The sequence below is a fragment of the Narcine bancroftii genome, chromosome 11, assembly GCF_036971445.1.
Source record: "Narcine bancroftii isolate sNarBan1 chromosome 11, sNarBan1.hap1, whole genome shotgun sequence".
NCBI classification, from domain to species: domain Eukaryota; kingdom Metazoa; phylum Chordata; class Chondrichthyes; order Torpediniformes; family Narcinidae; genus Narcine; species Narcine bancroftii.
The window spans coordinates 16,458,697-16,483,971 of record NC_091479.1 but is presented as its reverse complement, the minus strand read 5'-3'; the positions used below and the strand labels follow the sequence as shown (position 1 = coordinate 16,483,971).

The window sequence follows — 25,275 nt, the reverse complement described above, 5'->3', positions numbered from 1 at the left end:
CAACACCCATTACAACTCACACATCAACTACAGAGTCACCAACAACACCCGTTACAACTCAATCATCAACTACAGAGTCACCAACAACACCCGTTACAACTCAGTCATCAACTACAGAGTCACCAACAACACCTGTTACAACTCAGTCATCAACTACAGAGTCACCAACAACACCCGTTACAACTCAATCATCAACTACAGAGTCAACAACAACACCCGTTACAACTCAGTCATCAACTACAGAGACACCAACAACACCCGTTACAACTCAATCATCAACTACAGAGTCACCAACAACACCCGTTACAACTCAGTCATCAACTACAGAGTCACCAACAACACCCGTTACAACTCAATCATCAACTACAGTGTCACAAACAACACCTATTACAACTCAATCATCAACTACAGTGTCACAAACAACACCCGTTACAACTCAGTCGTCAACTACAGAGACATCAACAACAACATCTCGTACAACTCAATCCTCAACTACAGAGTCACCAACAACATCCACTGGTACCACACAGAGATCAAGCACATCTTCAACCATATCTACTGGCTCTACAGTGCAAGTAACCTCATCCACTCCTGTTAATTCAGCTGCAGCAGGATCAACATCCTTCACTTCCTCTTCCTCCCTACCAACCTCCACTGGTACAACTCAATCTACTACCTCACCACCAACGTCCACCAGTAGAACTCAATCTACCACCTCACCACCAACGTCCACCGGTACAACTCAATCTACCACCTCACCACCAACGTCTACTGGTACAACTCAATCTACCTCCTCACCACCAACATCCACCAGTACAACTCAATCGACCACCTCACCACCAACGTCTACAAGTACAACTCAATCGACTACTTCACCACCAATGTCCACAAGTACAACTCAATCGACCACGTCACCACCAACGTCCACAAGTACAACTCAATCAACCACCTCACTACCAACGTCCACAAGTACAACTCAATCGACCACCTCACCACCAACGTCCACAAGTACAACTCAATCGACCACCTCACCACCAACGTCCACCGGTACAACTCAATCGACCACCTCACCACCAACATCCTTAAGTACAACTCAATCGACCATGTCACCACCAACGTCCACAAGTACAACTCAATCGACCACCTCACCACCAACGTCCACAAGTACAACTCAATCGACCACCTCACCACCAATGTCCACTAGTACAACTCAATCGACCACCTCACCACCAACGTCCACCAGTACAACTCAATCGACCACCTCACCACCAATGTCCACTAGTACAACTCAATCGACCACCTCACCACCAACGTCCACCAGTACAACTCAATCTACAACCTCATCAACGTCCACCAGTACAATTCAATCTACAACCTCACCACCAACGTCCACTGGTACAACTCAATCTACAACCTCACCACCAACGTCCACCAGTGCAACTCAATCTACTATCTCTTCACCAACTACTGCCAGATCAACTCAGCCTTCAAATGGAACTGATCTCATTACTGGTGCAACAAAGCTACCAGCAGTTTTGTTTCGCAATCCAGTCCTACTATTTAGTATAATGGAGCCATTTAATGAAAGCTTAAATGATCCATCAACGCCTCAATTCAAAGCATTGGCTCGGAGAGTGGAAAGAGGAGTAAGTTTCTGAACCTCTTTTCAGCTCATTACCCATTTCTTGTAATTCTATTTCTATTGGATCATAAAATTAATGTGTAATTGTTTTTCCTGCACTCTTATTGTGGTGAAGTTTGCTTTTTTTCATTTGTCTATATTCAAAGCGGCATATTTTCTTTTACAGTAAAACCCCTGGTGTCCAGCACCTGTGGGGATTGGTAGATGCCTGATACATGAATTTGCTGGTTGCTTGAGATTGCGTGTTGCATGGATTGGTGAACTGACCTTGGGGATGCCAATGTTAAACCTTTGTATTTTAACCCATTTAGTTTTTGTTTTGCCGGTTGCTTGAGGCAAATTCCAGTTGCTTGAATTCTGGATAATGGGGTATTTACTGTAATCAGCTTTATTTGTGGCACAAGGTGCAAGGATCCTGTTTGCCCGTAAAGGCACGCAAAGAGCCACCTTGCGAGAAATGAAAAGGATGTCCCCTCGGAGACACCGAGTGTCCGTGGATCCCAACACTGCCTTCGACGCCCTCTGCCTCATGACCTCCAGTAACTTCCCTGGCTGCCTGGCCTCCTGCCTGTTCCAGTGGCGAGCTTGAACTCCTGGCGATCGGGTCTCCTCCTCGTCCCCTGGTTCCTAACCCCCTCCACGGATCCCGACCCCTGGTTCCCATAAGCCGGTCTCCAGCAGCCCCGTGGCCTGGTGTGAGTCATTCCTCCGCTGAGTCCTGTGCTGGCTCGCAGCTGAGGTCTCGCACCCTGCAGGGTCTTCTCCCAGGCTTCTCCTCGGCTGGGAGTGTTTTCATGCCCTGCACCAGTCTGCTGATTCTCCCAGACGTTTATAACGTTGGTGGACATTGATAACAGTGCAGCTGGTGATGGCAGAACTCGGAACATATAGACCGTAGAAAATTACAGCACAGTACAGGATCTTCAGCCCATTGTTCCCTGTAAGCTGTGCGCATTTTGCGACCAGCACACAAGGGAAAATAATGTGTGCACAAAAGTTTAGTTACCCAGTTCAAAGTATAGAATAAAATGTTAACTAAATCCCGTTACTTCATAGAAGGCAGTCATACTTGTGTTATGTTAAAACATGCCAGTACTGTTTTATTCGCCATGAGAAATAGGCTGGGCCAAAATGATTTCAAGTTTACATTTGCACAAGCCTTCAGTGTGCACAGACTTTTGTCACATGCAAAAAAAATTTGCACCACATAAAATCTTTGCACACACTTACTACCAAAAATTAGAGGGAACATTGCTTCAGCCCACAGTGCTGATCCTTTATATACCTACCAAAAAAAAGCTAAACCCACCCTCTATTTTTTTACATTCATGTGCACCTGTCTTACCCTTCAACCCCCCACCCCCCACAACCCGTCTAAAAATTTCTTAATTGCCTGTACCACCACCCCTGGCAAGGCATTCCAAGCGCTCACAAACTTCTGTGTAAACAGAAACTTACCCCCTATTGCCTTCCCTAAACTTTCCTCCCTTCACTTTGTACATCCTGGGAAAAAGGTGCTGGCCGTCCAGCTTATCTAGGCCTCTCGTGATCATTTACACCTCTATGAAAGTTACCTCTCATCCTCCTTTGTTTTAAAGGAGCCCTGTTAACCTTACCTCATTTTCCAATCATCCTTTGAACCCTCTCTAGAGCTTTATCATCTTCCCTGTAATGAGGTGACCTGAATTCAATTCTAAGTGTGGCCTCACCCGAGATATATATAGAAATTTCCCTCAGGACATTTGATGGGAGACGTCTCCTGTGTGCAATCGACATGAATGGAATCAATCATTTTATTCTTCAAAGGAGAATTTTTGGGAAGCAATTTCCTGAATGAGACCAACACCAACTGGGTTGCCCCACAGCTTGCTGGCATGGGTAATATGGGCTGAATGGCCTATACCTAATAGTTCTCATATTTAATAAATAGCGAAACACAATGATAAATGCAAAAAGCTTTGGGATTTTATGTCATCCTGTAATAGTAAGGCTCTGGAAAGTGTTGTGGATAAGAGAGACCTCAAGGTAAAGGTACATAGACCCCTGAAAGTGCCAACACAGGTAGACAAGACAATGAAGATGGAGCTTGGCTTGGTTGCTTTGATTGGTACATGAGTGGGGAGGTCATGTAACAGTTGTTCAAGGCACTGGCGAAGTAACGTGGGATATTGTGGGCAGTTGTAGTCACCCTATATAAGGAGGGTAGCATTAAAATGGGAAGGATGCAAAAGAGGTTCATATGCATGTCACCAGGACCAAAGTTACAAAAAAGAGAGAATGGTTAGGCTAGAACCTTTCCCTTGGAGCACAGGACACTGAGGGAAACCCTTAAAGAGATGCAGGAAATAATAAGTGATGTCAATAAGCTGAACGGACACTGATTTTTTCCCATGGTTGAGGAGTCAAAAACAAGATTCAATGTGATAGTTAAAGGAGACCAGAGGTGTCAATTTTTCATACAGGGATTGGAAAGGAATTAGAATGGGCTGCAAAAGAAAGGATGGGGATGGGGAACAATTATCACATGTGCATGGATGATTTTGGGCCAAGTGCAGGCAGGTGGGGCTAGCTCAGGCAGCCAAAAGGCCCGTTTCCATGCTGTGGGTCCAAATGATCACGCGGTACCATCTGAAAACCACCCGGGTATTTTGTTCCACGGCACTGTAAATTCTTTTGCCAATAATGGGTATTCATTATAATCAGTAGCTTCTATTAGAGAGAAGATGGAATTGAAAGAAGTTCTCAAGCTTTCAGAGTGGAACTTACAACCTCCTGGCCCAGAAGCAAGAGCACTAATAATAGAGCTCTTTTCTGAATATTTTAATACTCCATACACGCCTGAACTACAATTATTATAATATATAAAATATCAAAAAAGAACAGATTGGGGACATACATGATGGTTTTCAACCCATCCCAACTTTCCACCCCAAAAAAGAAAGAAAAAATACAAATTGAATAATAAAGTATACAAATATATATACACACACACATACAAGAGAGATGTCTCTTCAGTTCTAACACAAGCACACAGAGGAGAATTCTATGGGGTCTGAGGGGTAAAAATTGAATCCCATTACCTGAGAATACGGGTGCCAAACTTGTTAAAATATAGAATATTTACTTCTTAAATTATGTCCTTTTTTTCCACAGGGATACATAATTTCAGTGTGCCACCTTGACAATGTTAAAGATAATATATTTGAGCATTTCTAAATTTCAACTGTTTAAAGTCATTACTGTCAATACTTGCTTATCAAAATTTATTACAAGCAAATATCAATATGCTGTATTTTTTTTTTAAAAGCTCGATCAGTCATACAGGAACGTCCCAGGTTTCTCCCGTTCAAAGGTCAATTCATTCAGGTAAGGCATGATCTATCGCCCTCAATGCCCCACCCGTTCAAGAATCTGACTGAACACTTTTGCTATCATTTCTGCTCCCTACCACCTCTGTCGGCAGGGCATTCCTGACGCTCCCCGGGTAAGAAATCGCGCCTTGTAAATCTTTAAATTCTTACCCTCTCACATGAAACCCACATCCTCTTGCATTTGACAATTCCATCCTGTGAAAAAGACCCCCTCTAAGTGTCTTCTAATCTCTTCTACCTCAGTCGTGCCCCTCAGCCTCTGTAGAGCTAGAGCTGGATGGATTTTTACACAGTAGGGGAATTAAGGGATGTGGGCAGGTAGGTGGAGATCAGCCATGATCTCATTGAATGGTGGAGCAGGCTTAATGGGCCAGACAGCCAACTCTTATTGCTGTTTCATGTTCTTATGTTTAAAAATAAATACAAGGAGTGGATAAAGATAATGGAACCAGATGAGGGTGAGGTGGGGGGTTTACCTAAAGGCATACAAAAAGTGGCAAGGTTACAACAATCATGGGGAACGTGATGCGATTGGAAAAACCAGGTTGACACTGGATCCCAAGAGTGCCTTTGTGACGGCTTTTGAGGACAGGTTGTGGCTGAGTTGACCAGGGAAATGGCAATTCTGGTTTGGGTGTCGTGTAATGAACCAGAGTTGATAACGGGACTGAAGGCAAAAGATCCCCGAGTGATCACGATATGAGAGAATTCACCCGGCAGTTAAAGAGGGAGAAACTAGACAGATGCAAGCCAGAGGACATGGGCTAATGGTGAAAAGGAGGGACCTTAGAGGGAACTTCTTCACACATAGAGAGGTGGATGCAGGCTCAATTTTAACGTTTAATAAGAATTTGGACAGGTGCATGGATGGACTGAGTGCAGGGCAATGGGACTCAGCAGAAAGAAAGAGTTTGGCCTAGACCAGAAGGGCCTGTATCTTTGCTGCAATGCTCAAAAGAGAACTAGGGAGGTCGGAGAGAGGAAACTGCTTGGAAGCGGACATGAGAAGGGATGACAGCAGAGCAGTTGAGGCTGAGGTTTCTGAGCTAGCAGGACGAATTCTGAAGGGAGGGAAGGAGCAAAAATGAGTGGGAAACCAGAGGATTGAGAAGCTTTTAAAAGTCAACAGAAGGCAACGGAAAAAAAAAAGCAATAAAGTAGAGAAGAGATGAACTACGAAGGTAAGCTAGACAGCAGCATAAAAGAGGGTTTTTAAAGAGCAGTATAGACTGGGGAGATAGTAATGGGTGTCAAAGAAATGGTGGTTGAACCCCATAAGTATTTTACCTCTGTCTTCACTGCGGGGCAAAAATTCGAGAGTGTTAAGGGTGGGGGGGGGGGGTTTTGTAGTGGGTGTTATCACTGGGGAAGGCACTGGAAAAGGTCTGAGGGTGGATAAATCGCCTGGACCAAATGAGCGACACCTCCCCCCAGGGAGTTTTGAAATTGCGGGGGTGTTGGGAATGATCTTTCAGGAGTCGCTAGATTCCGGAGGGCTGGAAAACTGCACACCACGCCACTGTTTAAGAAAGGAGGGAAGCAAAAGGCCGGAAATTACAGGTCAGTTAGCTTGACTTGGGTGGTTGCTAAGATGTTAGAATTCTAGAACGCTTCCACCAGCGTTGTCTCCGCTCCATCCTCAACATTCATTGGAGCGCTTTCATCCCTAATGTCGAAGTACTTGAGATGGCAGAGGTCGACAGCATCGAGTCCACGCTGCTGAAGATCCAGCTGCGCTGGGTGGGTCACGTCTCCAGAATGGAGGACCATCGCCTTCCCAAGATCGTGTTATATGGCGAGCTCTCCACTGGCCACCGTGACAGAGGTGCACCAAAGAAAAGGTACAAGGATTGCCTAAAGAAATCTCTTGGTGCCTGCCACATTGACCACCGCCAGAGGGCTGATATCGCCTCAAACCGTGCATCTTGGCGCCTCACAGTTTGGCGGGCAGCAACCTCCTTTGAAGAAGACCGCAGAGCCCACCTCACTGGCAAAAGGCAAAGGAGGAAAAACCCAACACCCAACCCCAACCAACCAATTTTCCCCTGCAACCGCTGCAACCGTGTCTGCCTGTCCCGCATCGGACTTGTCAGCCACAAACGAGCCTGCAGCTGACGTGGACATTTACCCCCTCCATAAATCTTCGTCCGCGAAGCCAAGCCAAAGAAAAAAGATTCTGTTATTAAGGATGAGGTACATGGTGAAATCAGCTCATGGTTTCCTGAAGGAGGGATCTTGCCTAAAAGACCTGTTGGAATTCTTTGAGGAATTAACAGGAAGGACAGATGAAGGAGAGTCAGTGGATGTGATTTACCTGGATTTTCAGAAGGCCTTTGACAAGGTTCCGCCCTTGAGGCCGCTAAGAAAGATGAGAGCCCACGGTATTGTGGGATAAGTACGAGCATGGATGGCTGGCAGGAGGCAGAGAGTGGGGATAAAAGAGGGCTTGTCTGGTTGGCTGCCAGTGGCCAGTGGTGTCAAATCAGTGGAATGCAAAAAAGAGGTCCCTTTACAACACAGATGAGGAGGATTTTCTTTACCCAGATGGTGGTGAATTTGTGGAATTTTTTGCCATGGAAAGCGATGGAAGCTAAATTATTGGGTATATTTAAGGTGGAGGGAGATATATTCTTGATCAGGAAGGGACAAGGATTATGAGGAGAAGGTAACCTAATGGGGTTGAAAAGAGCAGTAAATCAGCCATGATGGAGTAATGGGGCGGACTCAATGGGCCGAATGGTTTAATTCCGCTCCTGTGTCTTATGGTTTATGGCAGTGGATTTCAAACTGCCCCCCTAAACTCACATTCCACCTTAAACAATCCCTATGCCATAAGTGCTCTGTGATTGGTAAGGGATTGAGTGGGAAGGGAAGGTTGAGAACCGCTGCTCTAGACCCAATCATTATTGAAATATTTTGCTTTAGAAAAATCGTCATTGGTCCATTTCCTTTGGAGCTATGAAACCGTGCACATAACGAGTCAATAAGGGACGATTAAAACGGGGGTTTTCAAACCTTTTCTTTCCACTCGCATCCCACCTTAAGTAATCCAGAGCACCGATGGCATAGGGATCACTTAAGTTTGGGGCAGGGGACAGTTTGAAAACCACTGGTTTTCATATTTTTAAATTGGAAGGTTGATTTTACAAGCAGGAAGTGATGTGACATTTTGATTAAGATATATTCATTGTTTTCAATCAAGTAAGCTCTAATCGCTCAAATTGTACCTTCAGTTTCCCTTGGAACACAAGGGCTCAGTTGCACTGACAAAGGCTGTTGGGTACAAAATAGGTTTGATTGATTGTTCAAAGCCAGTAAGTTCTTGCAGTAAACTCTACTTGAGCTCAAAATGGTACTGTTGGATATGAAATTAATTGAGTATTCCTGTTAATAATATATTGCCAGATTAATTTATTTTTCTTTTCCAGCGAAGGGTCCATTCAAACAAACAGTACCCTGTTTTTTGACAACTTGACCATAGCACCTTCTGATTCAGAAGTGATAAAGATATTCGCAGAGCAGTTGGAGAACAGAACAACCTTGGAGGGCCTGGCGATTAATCGTTCGACCATCCAGTCTGGTGGTAAGTGTTGAAAAACGTGCAGCAGATATGACGTTGGAAGGGGTATCTGATTGGTTGTGTGATTCATTCACTGATGGGGCTGACAACTCGGGTCAGAAAATCAGGTATTTGGGGCGAGAATAGACTCTTCCTAACTCCCTCCTCATTACCAATGAGGGGTTGTACATGCTTGAAGTTTATATTTTAGATTTCTAGCACCTTCTGGATTTAAAAAAAATTACTTTGCTTGCTATTTAGCTTGGAGGATGGGCCCAGTGAGATCATTTACATTTTTCAAATGCACGGTAACCGGCCCTTCCAGACCATGAGCCCACATGCCCCAAAATACACCAATTAACCTACGAGCCCTGTACATTTTTTGAAGGGTGGGAGGAGCATAAGAACATAAATAGGAGCAGGAGTCGGCTGTTCGGCCCATCGAACTGGCTCTGCCATTCAATAAGAACATGGCTGATCTGACGATGGGCTCATCTCCACCGACCTGCCTTTTCCCCATAATCCCTTAATTCCTTTATCATGTACAAATCTATCCAATCTTGCCTTGATTTATTGAACTAGCTTCCAGGGGCAGAGAATTCCATAGAGTCACTGCCCTCTGGGAAAAGCAGTTCCTCCTCATCTCCATCCTAAATCTACTATCCAGAATCTTGAGGCTTAGTTCTGGGTTCCCCCATGAATGGAAACAACTTATGTACCTCTATCTTTCTTTTTCAATCTTTTGCTTGGTTTTAACATGTGCAAAATACATAACAATATAGTACATTAATATCGAGTTACAAGTATCAAGTACCAATGGCCTTGGGCCATTGGTCTTCCTAATCAATTAGACCTTGCTGGCACCGAGTCATTGACCTGGACTGGTCTCTCCAGCCCTCGGGTATTATGATCAGTGCCACGTACGCTCGCTTCTTCCTCTTTACCATCTCCGTGGGACCACCCTGCTTCACTCCAGACCGAGTGCCGTGGAACAGGGCTGGAAAAATCATTTGGCGTGCATTGGTACCATCTAAGTTGGTGTGCTGAGTAGCATAGAGCCATGCCCGCCCTGAGTCAAGGGGTGGTGGATATCGTTTTGGTTCTTTCCTTGATTGTAGGTAATGGCACTGTGTACTCTAGTACATTGGTGTGTGCGTGCATAGGCCTTCTCCCTGTTGCGATCTTCCCTCACAGATTTTCTGTAAATAAAGTCATTCACTGTCAGGCGGTATTCGGAATCCCTCACTCACATCAGTTCTTTAATGTATACTATTGGAGTTGGATTTTTTGGATAAATGCAAGGTTATCCACCTTGGAGGTAAGAACAGGAAAGAGGACTATTATCCAAATGGTATCTGTTTAGAAAAAGGGGAGATGCAGAGAGACTTGGGTGTTGCTGTGCATCAGACGCAGGGGCAGCAGGCGATGAGGAAGGCGAATGCTATGTTGGCATTCCTAGGAAGAGGATTTGAGTCAAGGAGTACAGAGATCCTACTATGGCTGGACAGGGCCTTGATGAGACCCTACCTGGAGTACCGCGTGCAGTTTTGGTCTCCTTATCTGAGGAAGGACATCCTTGCCATGGAGGAGGTGCAGAGAGGGTTCACTAGACTGATACCAGGGATGGAAGGTCTTGCTTATGAAGAAAGGTTGGATAGACTAGGTTTGTATTCTCTGGAATCTAGAAGACTGAGGGGGGATCTTATGGAAACATATAAAATTCTTAAGGGTTTAGACAGACTAGACGCAGGTAGGTTGTTTCCAATGCTGGGAAAAACCAGAACCAGGGGTCACAGTTTAAGGATAAGGGGGAAGTTTTTTAGGACTGAGATGAGGAAAAATGTCTTCTCTCGCAGGGTGGTGGATCTGTGGAATTCTTTGCCACAGGAAGTAGTTGAGGCCGGTTCCTTGTCAATATTTAAGAGTAGGTTAGATTTGGCCCTTGTGGCTAAGGGGATCAGGGGGTAGGGGGAGAAGGCAGGAACCGTGATCAGCCATGATCATATTGAACGGCGGTGTAGGCTTGAATTGTGGTGCGCCGTGGTGCCGCAAGCAGACACAAAACGCAGAAAAGACTGTACCACGGGTTTTAATCCACTTAAACTCTGTCGTACACCAGCTCTAGTCTCGGTACCTCCACGTGCAACTGACCGGGGAGGGGCTGGCTCAAGTCTATATGCGGGTCTTTTGACAGCCGGCCAGGTGGAGTCGGCCTCCCAGGTGGCCTTCCTGCAGGCACAGCAGTTGGCTGGTGGGCACGCGGCCCAGTGCCGTGGTTGGATCACCACGGTGATAGGCTATCGTTATCAAGTGGACCGTATCAATACATTGTGAAAGAAAATTGAGTTGTGCCCGCAATTCTGTTAAAGAATGGATTGGGTAAGGCTCAGTGGCAAGACAGTAAAGAAAAAAACTACAGAGCTCTGTTGTACAAAGATATTTAAACACCCAGAAATATTTATGTATCGTGATTCATTCCACAGATAAAAAGCTGGACAATGTGGACCCAATTTCTCTTACCATTTCCTATGTGATAGAAAATAGGGTTTTCAACAGTGGCCTCAACAACAGTGCTTCGAATGAATTTACAAACCTCCGGAATTCTGTGGTAACTTGGGTACGTTAACAGTAAATTGCTGATGTTTTCTATTCAGTATGTCAAAAGCAGCTTCAAGTGAAGTCCACCGTTTGTCCAGCTGACCCTTATCTTTTGAATCCAACAGCTTGAAAAAATTTTGATTTCCGTATTTGGCCAAGGCTCCACATCCAACTATACTGTCACTTTCAGGTATGTTTCCTTAACGTTAAATTTTAAATTGAGGTGGACAGTCCCTTGACTTATGCGCCGGGGCCATCCAATAACACCTATACCACACCCCCCCCACCCCCACCCAGTGTGTTTTGAAGGAAACTGGAGCACCCGGAGGAAACCCACGCAGGGTTACTTACAAACGCCTTACAGACGGCGAGGGAGTTGAACCCTGGTCACTGGCACTGTGAGAGTGTGGCGCTCACTGCTACGCTCACCGGGCCGCCCTTGTGGCGACAACCATCCGCACTCTGTGGGGCGGCGGGATCTGTGGAGGTGGGCTGTTACAAGGGAGGCGACCATGCGCCGTGAATGGCATCAGATTCAGAGCCGGTGGTAACATTTTAATGGTGGCGAGCACCATCTCCCTCCCCCCTCTCTTTACAAGGTGAGGCGGCCATTCCTACGTCCCCCACACCCAGCTGTTATCAGAGGCTTGTAATTTGGTCAATCGAGAGCAACAATCAAACCAGTCCCGCTGTTCAATATGATCATGAATGATGGACCCCTACCTCAACTCCTCCTCTGTGCCAGTCCCCTGCATTCACTGATCTAAAGAACAATTTCCAACAGCTATCAGATTCTTCAACTTCCCCCTGACACATTAATCATGGTCTTTCTTTTGCAAATCATTGTTTCTGCATTAAATATTTATTGTTTCTTTCAATTAATTCATTTACTTTTATACTTTATCTTTACAAATACCTTTTTCACTGCAGCAAGTAAAAACTTTGATGAAGTAGAAATACATTGCTGGAGAAACCCAACAGGCCAAATGGTGTATTTTATATAGTAAATTAATATACAGATAGCCCTGGACTTCCAACCTACGCAAGTTACAACCACCCACATGTGGCCAAATCTTTTTTTAAAAAAATCTTTATTAAGACTACTGTGCAAGTAGATAGCCTGTATTAAAAGTATAAAGTGGTCCCAGCTCCCCACGGCAGCCCAAAGTTCCCGGTCCCACCAGCAGCCCAAAGTTCCCGCTCCCGCCGGCAGCCCCAGGTCCCCGCTCCCGCCGGCAGCCACTCATTAAACAGCCACAGGGTCGTGGGAAGTAAGGAAAACAAGCAATGAGGTCATGAAACCTCTACCGATTGAGGAGGAAGAAGAGCTTGCTGTTTTAAAGCAAATAAGGGTGGATAAATCCCCAGGGCCTGGCAAGATATTCCCTTGGACTTTGAGGGAGTCTAGTGTAAAAATTGTGGGGGACCTGGCAGAAATATTTCAAATATGTGGTGCCAGAGGATTGGAGGGTAGCTCACGTTGTTTTAAAAAAGGCTCCAAGGTAACCCTGGAAAATTATAGGCTGGTGAGCCAGACGTCAGGTAAATTATTGGGGTCAAACCCTCCAAAACATGAGCTCTTGTTTATTTTCAGGGACAACATGACAATGGTGAAGGTGACAGCAGAAGTCGAGGTCAGCACGATTATACCAGAAAACAGGACAATGTTGCGCGATTTACTTATCAGAAATATTTCTGATTCAGGCTTTGACATTGACATATCTTCCATTCAAGTCAATGGTAAGATTTCGGGGGTGGCAGTTTCCAACTTTCTGTGTCCGGTAAAACACTAAAGTCTCCGGACCACTGTGGGCTGAAGTAAAAACATGTCGCCGGAGAAACTCAGCAGGTCAAACAGTGTCCTTTACATAGGAAAGATAAAGATACCTAACCGACATTTAGGGCTTCAGCACTTCATCCAAGTGTGGAATAATGTCGGCAGGCGCCCGGACAAGATGTTGGGGGGGGGGGGGGGCGGAATGAGGGGCAGGGATACCAGCATAGTTCAAAAGGCAGGAGGCAATAGGTGGATAAGGGACGGAGGGCACACCAGCATATGGGGGAGGGGGGAAGGCTCTGTGAATGGAGAGGGGAGGGGGTGGAGGAAAGAAGACAGAGGGAAAGGGAAGGGAGGGAGAACGGAGAGTGGGCTAGCAGAAACCGGAAGAGTCGATCTTAATGCTGTCCAGATGGAAAATTAAGTGTTGCTTTTCCAATATGCGGGTGGTTTTGGTGGGACATGGACAGACATGTCAGTGCGGGAGTGGGGGCGCAAAATTGAAACGGTTGGCCGCCCACTGCCACTGAAGGAGGCAGAGCGAAGGTGTTTGGCGAAGCGATCTCCCAGTCTGAGTCCAGTCTCTCTGATGTAGAGAAGGCTACCCAATCTCCTCACATTTCACTCTACCTCCTTTCACTCAACATTAAACGGCTTAGACATTACAATTAAAATGTTGCGAATGTCACACGACCGCCCTGTACTAAATGACATTACCAACTCTACCCAAATACAACTTGTATGGCAACAAATGATTTAAGATTCATGTAATAAAACAGAAAATGTGATATTACATGAAATTTCCTTTGATCTACTGTAAGGGAGAAAAAAATTCGCCATCATCAGAAATTGCCCAGCGCCCCTTACCGCCAGAAAAAAGGAGAAGTAAAAGACAATCTCCCCCCCCACTAGACTCTTTGAACACTGTAGATTCGCCTCCTGCAGCCCCCCCCAGTCCAAACCATTGGCAACCTGAGCTCCAGATACAAGCCTCCAGCGCCCCCTTGTGGCTTGGTTCCGGTACCGGGTGCCCCTTCAGCCAGTCTCGAGCCAGGGTCCAGCGGCCCGCAGCCTGGGTGTGAGACTCTCGACACCAGTCGCCGAGCAGCCTGCGTGGGTTCCGCGCCTCGAGCCACCGGCTGCCTACCACCTGCGTGTTCTCCAGCCTCTCTGGTCAAGCTGATGAAATTCACATTTTTAATCGTATGTTCCACACTTAGATCTCTTGTGCATTTCCTTTCTGTGGACCTAAAATACCATTCCTTTATTCCAATTTTACGTTGAATAACGTATCCTCCCTCCCCATTTATGATGTTCCCATTTCACAGGTTTTCACCATGAGGCGACTGTGTTCCTATAAAATCCCTTGTATCTCTGGACAGGAAATAGAAATCTATCAGGTCACTTAAGAAGCAGCGGGAAATGGATCAATTTCCACAGGAAGACAAGGAATATATGCAGGCAGGCGTTCAATTGGGCAACAATGCCAATAAATCTGTGCTGGCAAAGAACATGCAGAACAGCGGACATGCAGCACGATGGTTTACAGGCCCTTCCGGCCCATGAGTCTGTCCCACCCAGCCCCTTCCCATTTAGTTTAGGACTGAGAGAGAGTGGGAAGTGTGACCGAAAAGGAACTCTTAGGCTTGATGCACTGTTGTTTCTCCTCCCGCAGGCCTTTCCCTTCCAACGGATAAATTTCAAATTCAGCTTCGTTACATGAATATAGATTTTTCAAATGAGCTCAGCGATAGAGGAAGCACCTTGTTCCAGAACCTCAGCACCAGAACGACGAACACAGTATGTATCCCGCTTGCACTGGGGTGCTGCGAGAAGACTTTATTTTGCCGACAATCCTTCTGCTTATGGGTTGGGATGACACTTAATTCAGATAGTTGATTCAACACACGGTTTAAAGAGGCATCAAACTTTCACCGTCAGCACCCAGACATTGTACTAAAACCTCCACGTAGCTTTGAGCTGATATTACGGTAAACAAGAAAACTTGCAGTTATTTTCGCCTTGAGGGAACAGGTGAATTGAATGAGTGGCACAAACTGCATAAGGCCAGCGGCCCGGATTCTAATCCGCCGCTGTTCATGAGGAATTTGCTCGTTCTCCCTGTGACCTGCAAGGGATCTCCCGTGCGCTCCATCCTCCAAAAACCCCTCGGGCTTGGTGGGTTTCATAGGGCCCCGAATTGGCTTCCACACCCTTGTAAATAAGTACATTTAAGGTCGAGATGGTTAATATCTCTGTGGCACACTTGGAAATGAAAAGATCCGGCGTGGATAAAAGGTCAGGGTGAGGTGTCCAAGAAAAGGAGGGAAGCTTAAGGCTAAGGCTGGAGAAGGAGTCTCTAGCTCTTTTTGTGCGCTACAAGTAATATTGTAAGATATGTGTTAATTGATATTTTACTGATAAAGAGAACGTATGTAATTTCCCATCTGCCTTATGTTAAAACATCTACTACTGTCTCCTTGTGGTCCAGGTGAACAATATTTATAGAAGCAATCCTGAATTCCTGGATGTCGTAGTTATTGGATTTGAGTAAGTACCCTCTCCGACACTCAACAAAGAAAGCAAAGGGGGTACAAATACAAAAAAGCGATTTGTTTCGGGGATACCTTCCTTATAGAGCAGGGGCGGGCACCTCTTTTTTTTCCAAAAACTCACTTTCCACCTTAAGCAATCCCTATGCCATACATGCTCCCTGAATGGTGAGGCACTGTTTAAGGTGACGTGTGAGTGAACCACTGCTCGAGACCCAATGGGGTCACTGAAATATTTTGCTTGAGAAAAACTGACATTGGCCCATTTCCATTGGAGTTCTGAAACCTTGCACATAACGAGTCAATGAGGTGCGGTTAAAACACGGGTTTTCAAACTTTTTCTTTCCACCCACATCCTACCTTAAGCACCGATGGCCTAGGGATTACTTAAGGTGGAATGTGCAATTTTTAAAAAATGTTGCCCGCCCCAGTTATAAAATATTACAGTACAGTACCGGCACTTCAGCGCACAATGTTCCAACAACCTATTGAAACGTACTCCACAACAATCTAACCCAGTGGTTCTCAACCTCTTTCTTTCCACTCACATCCCACTTTAAGTAATTTGCAATCCACTTTCCTTGATAGGCCAGGTGAGCTCCTTTACTTGTGGCCAATTGGGGGGGGGGGCTGCGTTGTGGTCCTCATGCAGCCCGCTGGATCGTCACGTTCATCCTTCAGTTTGTGAGGCGCTCCAAGGGGGCACCACAACCTGGCAAAACAGCATTCTCCGGTTCTTGGTGCAAAAACACGCAAGCACACAACACAGGCATAACACGCACAGACACAAACTATACGAACGCAGTGCAGATAGACAAATATTAAAAATAAATAATTACTGTTTAATCAAGAGTAGAATCTCGGTTGGTTTGCATGAGCAGTTTATCATCAGTATCCCATCGTCACCAACAGCTAAAAGAATACACCTGAAGCCCTAAAATCAGGACTGCTCAGGGATTGGGTCAGACTGGATTTTCCTGATTCTCGGGCAGTACTTTTAAAATTCAAATTTAAGGAGGAATAAAGAAGAGATGAGCAGGCAAATTTTGATAGTTTTCTCATTAGCAAATACAGCGTGCTTTGTTTATCAAAACAATCAGTTTTAAAGAAGAATAAAGTCAACAAGTGTGTTTGCTTGCTGTCGCTGTGCATCTGTGGCACTTACACACGCACGCACAAAAAAAACCTGCTACAGTGAAAAAGTTTGAGAGTTTTCACCAAGTCCACTTTTATTGTAATAATGAAACTTAGATTCTTTGAAAACTTCTATACTTTATAAGGTATAGAACTCATAACCCCGTGTGGAGGCATCCATCCTGAATTCAACTGAGCTGCAACAAACTAGTTTCCATCTCCCTCCAGTGGTCTGGAGTGTCACTAGCACTCTATCACTACAGTCCAGATACTCAAGTGGTCTGGATTTCTGTCATCCAGATTTTTGGACTTCTACTGTACTGTCAATCTTTCCTCCACAAGTTGTGGCTGGATGATATACTCCTCCCCCTCCCATTCTTTCCTCCCCCCCCCCCACTCCCCTTTCTTTCCCCAGCCTTAATTCAGGGACATTTCATTCATATCTTGAGGAGGGCCCGCTGAGTTCCTCCTGGGTTTTGACAGGAAGATACCAGTCATCAAATAGAGAGACGACAATTTCAGTACACACACCAAAGGGTGGGAGTAGCAAACACTTGAGGACATCTTAGGGGTAAGTTTTTCTTTTACACAGAGAGTTGTGGGTGCCTGGGACACCTTGCCAGGGGTGGTGATGGAGGCTGAAACATTAGGAGCATTTAAGAGGCTCATGGATTAAAGAAAAATGGAGGGTTATAAGGTAGGGAGGGTTTCATTTTTTGGTACATATCTAGGTCAGCACAACACTGTAGGCTGAAGGGCCTGTATCGTGCTGTAATGCTCTATGTTCTTCCCATGGAGAGTGAGAATGCTAAGCGACCAAAGGAACTGCTCATACTAACCTTCCAAGACTCTCATATTCACAAAACAATATTTCTTTATTTGTACAGCATATATAAATGTGTCCTGTATATGTGTTTGTCTAAATGAGTGTTATGTTTCGATGTGCTTTGCACTGAAGACCGGAGAACACGGTTGCGTCAGGTTGCACTTGTACAATCAGATGACAATAAACTTGACTCTGTGTATGTTTTCATTAATAGTTGGAATATGGTCAAGGCAATAATATCAAATTATTATTCATCAAATTAACCCTTCCTTTTGTCCTCTAGGAATGGCTCCGTTCTAAGTAACGTGGTTTTAAATTTTCAACCGAATACAAGCACGAAAGATGAAGTAATCCAAACATTGGCCAATAACTCTGCACAATTTAGGAGTATGGATCTGATGTTGGATGTAAACCACCTGACCAACACAAGTACGTCATAGTTCTGAACGAACCAGATCCAGGATGAATTGGGCTAAACAGGCAGAGGGGGAAAAACATTATTTGAGATGGCAATACGCTTGAATCCAGCATCCGAGAGATCTCATAGAGGGAGGTAGTGGGAAATGACTCTGAAACCAGTGGAAGAAGATGTAGACCGGGGCAAGGAATGTGACTGGCTGGGACAAGAGTGAAACACGATCGGCTGCAGATGCTGTGATTGTAGTAAACGTACCGAAATGCTGGAGGATCTCGGCTGGTCTTTTCAGCACCCATAGGAGACAAAGATATATCGCTGACGTTTCGGGCCTGAGCCCTTCTTCAAGGGAAAAATCAGAAAAGGCAGGATGTATCAGAAAGTCTCAGGATTCAAACAATGGGGGAGGAATCCAGACAACAAAAGGTGTGAATTGCATGTGGTCAGGGACTAGGTGAGAATTTATCACGTCTGTGCAAAAGGAGATGGGGAGAGGAGAGGAAGGGGGTGGGGTGGGGTGGGGTGGGGGTTTAACAAAAGCCAGAGGTTGATAATTAATGCCATCCGGTTGGTGAGTGCCCAGTCAGAAGGTGAGGTGTTGTTCCTCCAATCTATCTGCTTATATCTTGGAACTTTAATTAATTTAAATTAAAATGTAAACTTTTTGGCTTACATAGAACAGAACAGGCCCTTGGGCCTACGATATTGTGCCAAACTACGTAAACCATCTCCGCCAGCTATCTAATCCTTCCAACCTCACAGCCCATAACCCTCTATTTTTCTTACATCCAAGCACCTTTTGAATGTCCCAGTAGTACCAGATCTCACAACCACCATCAATGTATTCCAGGCACCCATCACTCTGTGACATCTCCCCTGAACCCTTCCTCCACACATCTTAACGTGATGTCCTCAAGTGTTGGCCATTGTCGCTCTGGGAAAGAGGTTTATCCCTATCTATGCCTCTCCTTCAGCTTGCTCGCCACTGAAAACTCACTCGGGTTCAAGCACAAGGCAGCAGATGCAGCCCAGGACGTCACAGGCCAAACCCTCCCCCGCCACCGAGAACGTTTACAGGAACGCTGCCGTGGGAGAGCAGCAACGATCACCAAAGACCCCACCACCCAGCACACGCTCTCTTCTCAGTACTGCCATCAGGAAAGAGGTGTAGGGGCCACAAGACTTGCACCACCAGGTTTCAGGAACAACTCCATCAGACCCCTCAACAACAAACTCCATCAAGGACTCATTTAAGGACTCAGACTTTGCACCTTATTTACTATTGACTTTTTTTTTGTATTTGCACTGTTTATTTTCATTTGTTTATCTCTCTTTTGTAAACACCTCTTTTTCTTGAGTTACAATTTACACTTCTGATAAGTAGAAATTCTGCCTGGCCCGCAGGACAAAGGAATCTCAGGGTTGTATGTGATGTCGCGAATGTACGCGGACAGCAAATTTGAAATGGCTCAAATATATTAAAGAAAATACTTCTCCTTCACAGCAGCTGTTCCATCTACAACCACCAGCACGACAGCCAGCACTTCGATAGCCAGGACGTCGACAGCCAGCACCTCCACAGCCAGCACGTCCACAGCCAGCACGTCCACAGCCAGCACCAGTGCGACTGTTAACCAGCCTGCTCCAGGAAGACCTTTCCCAGGTTACGCTGTGGCCATCATCATCATGTGTGGCTTGGCTATCCTCTCACTCCCCTTCCTTATTGTCCTGGTGAGTTCCCCAAAGGACCGGCCAGCCGTGCACGGCGCGGCTGTGGAGACATTTCTTTTTGTAATATTTTATTTATCAATTTAATATATTTAACAATCATACCAAATGCAAAACATGAAAACCCCCTCCCCTCTATATGTCCTATTAAACAGAGAAAAAAAAGCATCCCATTGTCAGTGCGTACAGTAAAACACAGGGAGATGTGATAACACCACAATGTCAACACCTTTACAAAGGTCCACTGGCTGGCCAGTAGCGATCGTAACCCTAGATTGGTGCCAGTGAGGTACCTATATGCTCTAAATAAGGCTGCCAGATTTTTAGGAAGGTGTACATCCCTTCCTGAGTTTGTATGTGACCTTTTCAAGTGGAATGCAGCTCGTCCTCTTCGAAGTCCTCCTCTCCACAAATAGATGGGGGTCAGACTTCCATGTTACCGCCACACATAAAAGCGATTTCTGTGAATTTGATCTACCTGCCGTGGTAAAGCTCTGGGTCTACTGGGGAGCAAGAGGGAATGGCAGCACTGATGTACCAACAAAGGCTGCCTAGACCAGGGGTTATCACCTTCACCACTGAGTAGGACTCAAGGCGATTTCATTCAAACAGGTCAGATGCAGGAAGAACGTTTCTGCCATTGGGAACTCGGGTGGGGGGGGGTTGCCATTTGGGACTGAGATGAGGAGAAACGTCTTCACTCAGGGAGCTGTGGAACTCTGCTCAAAAGGCTGTTGAAGGCTGCCCTTATGGTTAAAGGGGTAGAGGGAATAAGGCACTGAGGTTGTGTGATCAGCCATGATGGTATTGGATGGCCCTCAAGCACCTATAATTCTCTGAATGCTAATGTGTTTCATTTTTTCCCTCCCACAGTTCATAAAGACAGGATATTGTTCCAAAGTGGCAAATGCCTTCCGGTTGGAATCACCTGACCATTTGGATCTGACACACCCGATATTTGAGGTAAGAAACATCCTGAGCCGATATGCCTGTATCTGAATGCAGAATCACTGCAACTTAAATTGCGTTATCGCCCTTTGTACCCAGAGTGGCATCGTTGCCCTATTTTGCTTTCCTTAATTTGGATTACATTTTTTAGGCCCTTCCGGTCCATGAGCCCATGCCACCCAATTGCACCCAATTAACCTTCAACAACCCCCCCCCCACCGACCCCACCAGTAGGTTTTGAACGGCGGGAGGAAACTGGAACACCTGGGGGAAAAGATCCACATAGACACGGGGAGAATGTGCAAACTCCTGACGGACAGTGCGGGATTCGAACCCAGGTCGCTGGCGCCGTGACAGCGTGGCTCTAACCGAGCCGCCCTAATCTTTGCAGTGCACATACCCGTTCTACAGGTGACTCAGTATCTGATTCTGGGACTCAGAAGACTGCCTTTAATATTAATACAGTGAAGTTTCACATTTGAGCGTGTGCTTTTGCAAGCCATTTTCACCTACTTTCTTTGGATGACAGAACCATTTTAATTTTACAGATATAGTGCATTAACAACCACTTCCGGCCCATGAGCCTGTGGCGCCCAAATACCCTAATTAATCTACAAACCCCAACCATTTTCTTTTGGAGGATCTAGAGGAAACCCACTCAGGTCACGGCAGCCCCTGGGTAGACCTCCTGTACTGTTGGGGTAAAGCACCTTTCAAATCACAGGGTGAAATCGACCCATTAAATTGCCAGCTCGGCAACTTAAGGGGGATAACGCGTCATGCACTCACCAGAAGTACTGCCGGACATTCGGATGCTGGCCGCCCAGTGACGCACGCATGCCAGCATTGACATCACCGGAATAAGTGGGTCTTTTAGTTTTCAAATCGGCCGTGGATGCGAGCTAGGTATGTTTACCTGGGTTCCCTGACTACCTCTGAGGTAGGTCAGGGACCCGGTCAGACCCTTTCAAATTGCCGCGTCACTGCAGCGTTAGCCCAGTTAACCCCATTTTACACGGCAGTTTGATCTCCTGGCAACAGTGCTGGATTCGAATTGCTGCCACGCTAACCAGGCCACCCTCTTGGGACTTCCCTCAAAAGGTTTTGATTTGTGCAATTAATACGGTTTCTTTACCTTGACTTCGGAGGTAATTTCTTGGCTTTGCCACTATTATTACAAGAAAGACTTTAAAGTCATAGTGCTTTCCCCACAGTAACACATGTTCTTCTGTCCCTCCAGGACCGCTCGTACAACTTCAACTGATGACTCAACCAGGAGAGCAGACAGAAGCCTGGTGGATTCAGATGGATAAACTGATACTGAGTTTGATTGCTTATCTAACGAACCATCTTAAACTAATGCAGGTGTAACCAAATGAACTGCTAATTCCTTGACATCAAAACAAGAACCACTCGGTTCACCCACCTTGTGACGGGGCTTTATCCAGAATTTATTTTGGATGGGAGTTTTGCCTTTTTAAAAAGAAAAACTTCTGTCTTTGAACTGATGTACACGTCCTTTGTGTTAAAAATTGAAGACAACCTGAATCGTGGTTTGGCTGAATCGCTGATTGGTCTCTGGTGTGCCAATGCCCTGACCTGAAGTGAGCCCGCATTGAATGATCGACATCTCAGCAAAAGGATCGAAGTTACACCTTCGGAAAGATCAAACAGACAAGTCAGCGGATCCCTGCTGTCTCCATGTAGCTCTGATGCCAATCGCATTTTTAACCCAGCCGCTACACACAGTAGCGTGGCAGAGTGTTACGCCATCACTTTACCTTCCTGGCCCTCAGCACTGTTTTAACTTATTATGCACTTTGAGATTAGGAGAACACGATATTTATAAAGCTATCGGGACGCCTGTCCTGCAGCAATGCTGCGTCAGCCATTCGTTAAGGGGTCAGGGCTAGGTTCAATCAATGCACTCACTTACAAAAGGCCCTCTGCGGGAGGGAGGCTTTGTCCGGGTAATGCAGTGAAGAATTTCAAAGCGCATGCGGCAGTAGCCAACATTGAGGAGCAGGTAACCAGAACAAAGGTACCAATGCTGAGAGGCGCTCGCCGATCACCTTGACCTGCCACATTTAACCTTTGGTCTTTGGCCATCATATATAATCCGGACTGGGTCCATGGGTAAACTACGGAACGCACGCCAGTATGAACCAGCTAATGGTTGGGGATAGAACCAGTCCTGGGAAACAGGGGCGCAGAGTATACGCGCTGGTTGGTAGGGCCTGAAAACAGGAACGCAAGAGTATAGATTGTCTTCTCATTTAAAGATTTAAATTACGCACGTATTGTCTTGCATCTTTCTACTAACCTTTAGTAACTTCAATGGGCATTCATTAAAAATAAGGTGAAACCTAATATAATGATATGGGACTATGTTCTCAATTGAAATATATTGCAAATCAACCTAGCTAATTTTGAAATGCTGATCTTACTGAATATTAAACCAAGCAGGCCTCAAGGTTGTTTGAACTTGCAATGGCTCTGTTTAGCGCTGCATTAAGAACCATAGAGTAATGTGTAATCCTAATTATATATAAGCTAGTTCTTCTGGTTGCAAAGTCTATACTGATTCTTTTTTATTACAAAGGGAGCTTGAAGTTAGTTTTGTAACCAGTAGGAACAGAAAGACAAAAATCTCATAACCTGCACTTTACAAGATAAAGTCTCCTGCAGTCTTCTGAGTTGACGGAAAGCAGGAGCGGTTGAAATTATCTTTGCCCATGCAAGCTGAAGACCAGCCGATCGTCCATTTCCTGCCATCAGTCAGAACTTGCTCTGGCAACCAATTTTCACTCGCCTTGAAAGGTGCCAAATGTTTCAAAAAGAAGGCAGTTCCCAGAATAAATCATTAAAAGCTGTTTCCAAGGGCCATAAATTAACTCCCCTTGCGACACTGAATTGAATTCAATTGAACCTAAGGGATAATTTTTACAGTTAAGCATAAAAATGCTATTTTAAAAAAACGGCAAATTAACAAATATAAACGCAGATCTATTTTTCTGAACGTATTTTTTTTGTTGTAAATGTGTTTACTATAAAATAAATATTTGTTACAAATCAGAATCTTTTATATTTGCTTTGTTTAAACAAAAGAGTTTATATAAAAATTCCCAGACCCAACCTGCTTGTTGACTTTAGCCATTATCAATCAGGGCCACACCAGTTCCTTTCATGCGTCAGAAGTAATCATAAGGTCAAACATTACATCTGCCTGTCAACAATTAGCTTGGTCAGCACCCTTGGAAGAGCGATGGATTTTGTTTAGTGCAAACTTCCTGGTGGTATTCAAGAATGCAGATCTTAAACTTTCACTCCAGGCGTGTTCAGACTGATTATTCTTCACAACTTTTCGACGACACCTCTTGACACCCTGTCCCCTGTAAGAATTCCATTCCCTTCTCCCAATCCCTCCATCTCTGCCACATTTTCTCCCAGGATAAGTAATGCCAGATCATCGGAGATGTCCTCCTCCTTCAAACATTTTCCCTCTACCTCCATCAACTTGGTCCGCACCCCGTTTATCGTCCATTATCTGCACATCTGCCCTGATCCCCTCCGCACTCCTGCCCGCATCAAAGACAGGATTCCCCTCGTCCTCACCTACCACCCCACCAACCTCCGCATCCAACATATATTCTCCTCCCCCTCTCAACCTACTAGGGTCCACTCCGTCCGTGATTCCCACCAATCGTCCCCTTCCCTCAGGAGGTGATCCGCTTGCCCCCACACCTCCCCCCTCGCCACCATCCAGGGCCTCAAACAGTCCTTCCAAGGGAAGTCACATTTCACTTGTGTATCTGCAGGGGTCATCGACTGCATCCGAAGCTCCCGTTGTGGTCTCCTCTACATTGGGTGCAGACTGGGAGAGCACTTTGCTGACCACCTCAGGTCCGTCCGCCACAACACTGTGGATCTCCTAGTGGCCACCCATTTCAATTTCCCCAATCCATTCCTTTTCTATCACATTCCATTTCTATCACATTGGTGATAGAATCTGTACTGTCACAAACACCTCATCTTCCGTCTGGACACCCTTCAACAGGATGGCATTAACATTTCCATGAAACCCCCCCCACTTCCTCCATTCCCCCAGCTGTGTCTCTCCCTCAAAAATCAATTCTCACCTCTCCTCTTACCATCTAATACCTTATGATTGTCTCGTCTTTATTCTGACACCTTCCTGTTCTTTGCTTATTCCTTGAAGAAGGGCTCAGGCCCAAAATGTGGGTGATATATCATTATCTCCTAAGGACTGACAGACAGGCTGAATTCCAGCATTTACTGTGTGTTTTTATTACAATCACTGCATCTGCGGACTTTCGTGTTCCACTCAGACTGATCCTTCCACAAGTCATAAGCCCCTTTCACGCTTGCATCCCAGTAATTCGGCCGTTCAGTGTCCCAGGATAGGAATGGGGTGGGGTGGGGGGTTGGGCCTTTGACACTAGACCACTCCTAACCAGGACACTGAACGTTTTCACACTTGCCAGATCTTGACGCCTGGGGTCGATGCCGGCAATCCCCGATGCGAGATGATGTCATCCGGCGTTAAACAAATTTTGCTTCCACACTTGCCACTTTGAAGGCCAACTAGCGTTCGATTCCTGGGATAGCTGGCAAGTGTGAAAGGGGCTGCAGGCAGTGTCAAGCCAATCCACCAATAGTTCCCACATAAACCAGGTGTAGAGTAGGTAATCACATCCAAAGTGG

The 25,275-nt window shown here is 45.6% G+C and overlaps 1 protein-coding gene across 1 annotated transcript; it reads left to right on the top strand.

Annotated features, from left to right (window-relative positions):
* Positions 1–601: 601 nt before the first annotated feature.
* LOC138745558 (uncharacterized) lies at positions 602–23,628 on the top strand. The gene is made up of 12 exons (XM_069902709.1): positions 602–1,646; positions 4,950–5,008; positions 8,442–8,596; positions 11,056–11,189; positions 11,296–11,360; positions 12,765–12,910; positions 14,623–14,747; positions 15,439–15,497; positions 17,743–17,888; positions 19,379–19,605; positions 20,476–20,565; positions 21,791–23,628. The coding sequence occupies exons 1-12, from the start codon at positions 882–884 to the stop codon at positions 21,812–21,814; spliced, it is 1,995 nt and encodes a 664-aa protein (XP_069758810.1). The 5' UTR covers positions 602–881; the 3' UTR covers positions 21,815–23,628.
* Positions 23,629–25,275: the final 1,647 nt, after the last annotated feature.

Coding starts and splice junctions, on each gene's coding strand:
- LOC138745558 (XM_069902709.1), top strand. CDS start 882: ATGTCCACAAGTACAACTCAATCGACCACGTCACCACCAACGTCCACA. Junction 19,606..20,475: donor TCCCCTTCCTTATTGTCCTG/GTGAGTTCCCCA, acceptor TCCCTCCCACAG/TTCATAAAGACAGGATATTG. Junction 20,566..21,790: donor TGACACACCCGATATTTGAG/GTAAGAAACATC, acceptor CTGTCCCTCCAG/GACCGCTCGTACAACTTCAA.